Source organism: Bidens hawaiensis, unplaced genomic scaffold (genome assembly GCF_021521415.1).
Source record: "Bidens hawaiensis isolate Kalapana, Puna unplaced genomic scaffold, B.hawaiensis_p1.1 tig00000978_1, whole genome shotgun sequence".
Classification (NCBI taxonomy): Eukaryota; Viridiplantae; Streptophyta; class Magnoliopsida; order Asterales; family Asteraceae; genus Bidens; species Bidens hawaiensis.
Genome location: NW_027491058.1, coordinates 4,581,317 through 4,588,044, shown reverse-complemented (window position 1 = coordinate 4,588,044; position 6,728 = coordinate 4,581,317). Strand labels below are relative to the sequence as shown.

The window sequence follows — 6,728 nt, the reverse complement described above, 5'->3', positions numbered from 1 at the left end:
TGATGATATCATGCTCTTTATAAAAAGATAATTTAATTGATTAGCTTTACTGTTTACATATAGTGGTATAACTTTATAAAAATAAATAAAGTAATAAAATGGGTTTCCATCCCTGATTCCATTAATATTAGTGGAGCCCCAAATATGTACAAATCATGACATGCAATAACATGAGCTAGCCTACAACCTTGCTATATATAAAGCCCACTGCCTATTCATTTCTACTCATCAAACACACACACAATTAATACACCACAACTAGAGTTCATCAACAACATAAAACATGATCTTTGAAAATTTAAAGCCATATTTATATGTCACTTTCTTGCAATTTGGGAATGCAGGCTTAGTCATAGTTGCTAAAGCTGCTCTTAACAATGGAATGAATCACTACACTTTTGCCACCTATCGAAACCTCATTGCCACCCTTGTTATTGCACCTTTCGCGCTCGTCTTTGAAAGGTCGTCGTGTTCACTCTAGATCATTGTTTCTCTTGATATGTTATATAATTTATACGCAAGTGTCTGATATTGTTGTAATGACAGGAAAACAAGGCCAAAACTTACAATTTCAATCTTTTTCAAGATCATGTTGCTAGGCTTTCTTGAGTATGCATGCTTTCTCATCTTCTTTATCCTAATAATGTTCATTTTTTAAATTATGTTACCAAGCAATTTTCATATTTTTATGCAGGCCCGTTGTTGATCAGAACTTATATTATGCTGGAATGAAATACACAACCGCAACTTTTGCAGTGGCTATGACCAACATAATCCCTGCCATGACGTTTCTCATGGCTTGGTTATGCAGGTAATATTAATTAGTGACAAAAATAAAAAAAGCATACTTGTTATACACTAGAAAGTTTTTAGTTTAACTAAAATGGTACAACATATTTTTAATAATATTGCTAGGCTGGAGAAGGTGAATATCAAGAAAGTACATAGCATTGGAAAGATAGTTGGGACATTAGTGACCGTGGGAGGGGCAATGATAATGACACTAGTTGTGGGACCTACTATTGGTTTGCCATGGACCAAGGGTTCAGCCGCCACCGATCAACATCAATCTACAACCCATGTGAGCCCCGGAGACAATATGAAGGGTTCGATGATGATCATAGCCGGTTGTTTGTCGTGGAGCTGTTTTTACATCGTTCAAGTACGATATATGTTTCCAAATCTTAAAAATTGTGTTCATGTATGCGGCTAGCATTATTAAATCACTAACAACATGAACTTTGTTTATAGGCGATTACGTTGAAGACATACCCGGCTGAGCTTTCTCTTACGGCGCTAATTTGTGCAGCTGGGACATTGCAAGGGAGTATAGTGACAGTAATAGCAGAACATGGTAACAATGCAGCTTGGAGGTTACACTTGGATGCTGGACTTGTTACTATGGTCTATGGTGTAAGAAATTTGGAAAATTATATTATTAATTTAAGTGTATACCGCGCTACACAACTAGAAAATTGAGCAAAATAACTACACGTCGCAATCTTGGTTGCAAAACAAGATTGTCAACATATAATTTTGGGACCGTCTTTTCAGTCACAAAAAATATTCTCGGTCCCAGCTTCGGCGATTGTCTTTCTGTCGCAAAAGATTATTTACGGCCAAATAGACGGTTGCAAATGCTCAGTCTTCTTGTAGTTATAGGGGAAACAGAAATTTTGAATTGTAATCTATTTTTGAATGTGTTTAACTACAGGGAGTAATATGTTCCGGAGTGGGTTACTATCTTTCTGGAATTATAATGAAGACAAAAGGACCGGTTTTTGTGACTGCTTTTAGCCCCCTAAGTATGGTTATTGTTGCAATTCTCGGATCCTTTGTTTTGTCCGAAAAACTAAACCTAGGAAGGTATGTATCAACCGTCCATAATTAATTATCAAAGGGCATGTATGTATATAACTAACAAATTGAGTATTATTTTGACAGGGTTGTCGGAGCAGTTGTGATCGTTGTTGGGCTATATTTAGTGATATGGGGCAAGATGAAGGATGAAGGTCCGCCAAATTCCAAATGTGACCCTAACGAGTTTCCATCAGTTGATCAACAAATACCCGTGTCAATTAGTAGCACAAAATTGGGAAAGCAGGATAACGATCGTGTTGCCATAGAAATGCCATCAGTCGATGTCACGGCTAAGAAATGAAACTTGAATTAGAGCTAGATAAATACTTATAATTACTTGTAACACTGGACTTGTCTTTCGTCCGAAGTTTTTCTATCGAATATATTGCAAAAAAAAAAAACTTTTAATATGTAGTGCAAGTATCACATCCACATTGCTAACACGGCTCAACATGCCTACCTTTTAGATATGGTGCTTGTCTACACGGATACACAATCACACACTAGGCACTTGTACATAAATGGTGTAAAGTTATGCATCTACAACAAAAATAAGTAATCTTTTATATATTTGAAAGTAATTTATAACATGCACGCAAAAGATAGATAGAATGGGTGAGTGAGTTGTAATTAAAACAATATCAGATACATGGTTTCGGTTAGATGTGGGAAATCGATTAAATTGGGCATAAATGGATAACGGTCAGATAGACACTTTTTCTTTTGGGATTGGTCATGTTATATGGGCTGGGTTGAGCATGGACCCATGGTCCTTGTTTCTATTGTTTTGTTTTTTTCTACTTATTGGGAATAATATGTGAATCATTTTGAAGTTATTACCCTAACTCTGTTATGCTATAATAGCATGTGACACAAGTAATACGAAAATGATAATTGATAATTAATATTAAATAGAATAGTCAAAATATATAATAATTTCTTCTCACATGTACACTAGTCACACCTAGTACTACTTGGCACTGATGTCTTTGTTCCATATCGGTTGTACCCACTATTCAGTGTTTTAAAAACCAGTTCAAATCGGCCGGTTGAATCGGATTTCGCACAGTAGGCCCATATTTTGAGTCCGACATTTTTGACCGGTTTGCTAGAACATTATACCGCCGGTATTTGTCTAAAATACCGGTTTTTACCGGCAAACCGGTTTTAAGCCCGAGAAATTTTTGATATTTGTGGCCCATATTTTTTTAAAATTACTTTTAACCCAACAATTAATAATCAAACGTGTAAACTTTAGTACTATTATTTTAAAATGAGTGATTTTGCATTATTTTTGTTATATGAATCATTTGGTTGTGGGTTATTTATGTATTGAAGTTACATTTATAAAAAATTATAAGGTAAACTATTCAACCGGTTGAACTTCCCGGTATAACCCAGTTCAACCGGTTGTACAATTTTTTAGCCTAATCCGATACCAATAAAATACCGGTTTTTAAAACATTGGTTGTAACTTTACTTGCAACTTCATCGGTAATAAGTTAATAACCATAAGTTCAAACTTATTCGTATTTGTGTTAGTTTTCACTAACCTCTAAGTTTCCATTGATCACTACTCAACTTCCTACAAAGTGAAGCAACCAGCCATGAAAAGCTTTACATGATCTACGGCTACAGCTAATAACAACCTTCAAACGTCCATCGAAAAAGTGAAGAATATATATATATATATGTGTGTGTTGGATAGGCTTGCGTATATGTTTTAACGTGAAAACTTTTAAAACTTTTAAAATGTTTTAGAAGATAAAACATTTTAAAGATGTTTTAAAGAAAATAAGTGTTAGCAGTTAAAAGAAAAAAAACGATAATTAAGACCAAATAAAATATGTTTTTTAAATAAATAAAAGAAAACGTATTGGTTATAGTGGATAAACAAATTTAAAGATGTTTATATCTTTTCTTTTAACTTTGTTTTTTAAAAATATATTGTTTTAATAAAGAAGTTATTTTAAAATAGTTTTATGTTTATTTTATGTTATTTTATTTTTTTTCATTTTCAGTTATATAGGAAATAAAAGATGTTTTTAAAAATATATAAATAAAAAACATTTTACTATTTTGAAAGTAGACATTTAAAAAAGTAAATTTGCTTTTCTAATTTTTTATATAAAAAAATTCTTGCTTTTGTCTTCGTTGTCATTTTTACTGTTATAATTAAAATTTATACAGAGACTAAGAGAGACACGGCTAACTCACATACCAACGTGCTATATATAAGCTATGTAGTACATTAAATTCTCCACACATTGGCACACACAAATAAATTCATAAACATCAAAACATGATGTTTAAGTTAAAGCCATATTTATGTGTCATAGTTATACAATGTGGGAATGCAGGCTTAGCCATAATTGCTAAAGATGCTCTTAACAAAGGCATGAATCACTACACTTTTGCCACTTATCGAAACCTCATTGCCACCATTGTTATCGCACCTTTCGCTCTCATCTTCGAAAGGTCCCCAGATTCTCTCTCTAGATCTTTGTTTCTCTCTCTCTTGATATATTATATACGTGTATTGATATTGTTGTAATGACAGGACAAGGCCAAGACTAACAGTTTTAACCTTTTTCAAGATCATGTTGCTAGCCTTTTTTGAGTACGTTGTCTCATCCTCTTGACCATAACAATGTTTTAAAAAAAGTATATTTGAAAGTATTTTACATGTATTTATACAGGCCTGTTCTTGACCAAAACTTATATTATGCTGGAATGAAATATACAACCGTAACTTTTGCGGCTGCCATGACCAATATAATCCCTGCCATGACGTTTCTCATGGCTTGTATATGCAGGTAATTATATTAATTAGTGCCAAAAATAGAAAAGCTTATTTATTATACACCAAACAATTTAAATCTAATAAAATAATCGATCAAATTTAATAATATTCGCTAGGCTGGAGAAGGTTAACATCAAGAAATTGCATAGCATTGGGAAGATAGTTGGGACATTAGTAACTGTGGGAGGAGCAATGATAATGACACTAGTTGTGGGGCCTACTATTGGTTTGCATGGACAAAGGGTTCAAATGATTCCAAACATCAACAATCTACAACTCATGTCAGCCATGGAGACAGCATGAAGGGCTCGATAATGATCATTTTCGGTTGTTTGTCATGGAGTTGCTTTTACATTCTTCAGGTACGATGTTTCTAACCTTATAAAATGTGTTCACAAGATTAATGTTACTAATATTAATATTAATAAATCACTAATTAAGTGACTTTTTTTATAGGCAATTACATTGAGGTCGTACCCGGCAGGGCTCTCTCTTACAACTCTAATTTGTGCAGCTGGAACATTGCAAGGGGGTATAGTGACATTAATAGCTGAGCATAACAATATTGGAGTCTGGATGTTACACTTGGATAGTAAACTTGTTACCATTATCTATGGTGTAAGAAATTAGGAAATTTATATTACTTATTTGCGCCACCTTCTTCAGTTATAAGCTTCTATATAATCTTTGATTTTGTTTAATTGCAGGGAGTAATCTGTTCAGGGTTGAGTTACTATCTTTCTGGAATTATAATGGAGGTGAAAGGGCCAGTTTTTGTGACAGCTTTTAGTCCTCTAAGCATGGTTATTGTTGCAATCCTAGGATCCATTGCTTTGTCTGAAAAACTAAACCTAGGAAGGTATATATCATCGTATTACATAAACTGTTGTCAATAATAAAATGCCTAAAGGGAAAATATGTAAACAACTAATAATGTGAATATTATTTTTGTAGGGTTGTTGGAGCAGTTGTGATCGTTACGGGATTATATCTAGTGATATGGGGCAAGGCGAATGATGAAGTTCCGTCGAATTCCAACCATGATGAGAATCCACCCATTGATCAACATATTCATGTGGCAAACGACCGTGTTGCCATAGAAATGCCATCAAACGTGTTGCCATAGAAATACCATCAACCAATGAAACGGCGAAAAAACTGGAAATTAAAGTGAGATTAATATGTATTACTTGCAATACTCGGCTTCACTTCCATCTAGAAATTTTTCTATCGGATATACGATATATATATCAATATTACTTTTAATATCTAGTGCAACTATAACATCTATATTGTTAACACGGCTCTACATATGTACCTTTTGGAAATGATGCTTGTCTACATGGATAAACAAACACACACGCATGAACTTGTGCATATATAAATTGGTTTATAAAGTAAGCATCTACAAGAAAGATAAATATATAAGACGCACGCAAAAGATAAAACTATAAACGGATGAACGAGTTATTAAATTTTATTTGCGTGCTTACTGCCTTTAATCGATGGAAGCATTACCTTTAACACGTGGCAACTGGATATTGTTTCTGTTAGTCGGGCAGAAATGGATAACGGTCAGATAGAGACTTTTATTTTTGGATTGGTCATATCATATGGGCTGGGTTGAGCAATTGGACCCATGGGCCATGCTCCTTTTTTTTTCTAATGTTTTTTTCTACACAAAAGAATAAGAACTTGAATTGTACATAAACTAATGTCACTAATCTCCAATATTATTGATTAACCTCAATGATTACATGGTAATATGAAAATGATAATGAAATACAATCGCTAAAAAGTAATGATTTACTTATCACCGTTTATATACACATGTATAAATAACACAAACGGTTAAATTAAACATATTAATCGAAAGAGAATCACTTATTACATCATTCGCACTTACAACTTACGAGCAGTGGTAACTTCACACAAGTACTTGGCATTGATATTTTTATTCCATATCATACGCAATTTGCTTAACCATGAGTTGCAAATTCATCGGTAGCAACCATAAGTACTAACTCATAGTTATGTTACTTTACATTGACTTTTGATGTTCTCA

General features: G+C 33.4%; 3 protein-coding genes across 3 annotated transcripts; all 3 read left to right on the top strand.

The window, feature by feature from the left end:
• The first annotated feature begins 253 nt into the window (after positions 1-253).
• On the top strand, positions 254-2,497 carry LOC143550466 (WAT1-related protein At2g39510-like). The gene is made up of 7 exons (XM_077041107.1): positions 254-462; positions 547-609; positions 695-811; positions 916-1,162; positions 1,252-1,413; positions 1,715-1,866; positions 1,945-2,497. Exons 1-7 carry the CDS (start codon positions 284-286, stop codon positions 2,159-2,161), a joined length of 1,137 nt encoding a protein of 378 aa, XP_076897222.1. The 5' UTR covers positions 254-283; the 3' UTR covers positions 2,162-2,497.
• Positions 2,498-4,162: 1,665 nt separating this feature from the next.
• LOC143550078 (WAT1-related protein At2g39510-like) lies at positions 4,163-4,966 on the top strand. Its single transcript, XM_077040813.1, has 4 exons — positions 4,163-4,338; positions 4,421-4,480; positions 4,560-4,676; positions 4,780-4,966. Exons 1-4 carry the CDS (start codon positions 4,163-4,165, stop codon positions 4,964-4,966), a joined length of 540 nt encoding a protein of 179 aa, XP_076896928.1.
• Positions 4,529-6,265, top strand: LOC143550476 (WAT1-related protein At2g39510-like). The gene is made up of 2 exons (XM_077041117.1): positions 4,529-5,522; positions 5,618-6,265. Exons 1-2 carry the CDS (start codon positions 5,416-5,418, stop codon positions 5,787-5,789), a joined length of 279 nt encoding a protein of 92 aa, XP_076897232.1. The 5' UTR covers positions 4,529-5,415; the 3' UTR covers positions 5,790-6,265.
• The last annotated feature ends 463 nt before the right edge of the window (positions 6,266-6,728 follow it).

Coding starts and splice junctions, on each gene's coding strand:
- LOC143550466 (XM_077041107.1), top strand. CDS start 284: ATGATCTTTGAAAATTTAAAGCCATATTTATATGTCACTTTCTTGCAA. Junction 610..694: donor ATGTTGCTAGGCTTTCTTGA/GTATGCATGCTT, acceptor ATTTTTATGCAG/GCCCGTTGTTGATCAGAACT. Junction 1,867..1,944: donor GAAAAACTAAACCTAGGAAG/GTATGTATCAAC, acceptor TTATTTTGACAG/GGTTGTCGGAGCAGTTGTGA.
- LOC143550078 (XM_077040813.1), top strand. CDS start 4,163: ATGATGTTTAAGTTAAAGCCATATTTATGTGTCATAGTTATACAATGT. Junction 4,481..4,559: donor ATGTTGCTAGCCTTTTTTGA/GTACGTTGTCTC, acceptor GTATTTATACAG/GCCTGTTCTTGACCAAAACT. Junction 4,677..4,779: donor CTCATGGCTTGTATATGCAG/GTAATTATATTA, acceptor AATATTCGCTAG/GCTGGAGAAGGTTAACATCA.
- LOC143550476 (XM_077041117.1), top strand. CDS start 5,416: ATGGAGGTGAAAGGGCCAGTTTTTGTGACAGCTTTTAGTCCTCTAAGC. Junction 5,523..5,617: donor GAAAAACTAAACCTAGGAAG/GTATATATCATC, acceptor TTATTTTTGTAG/GGTTGTTGGAGCAGTTGTGA.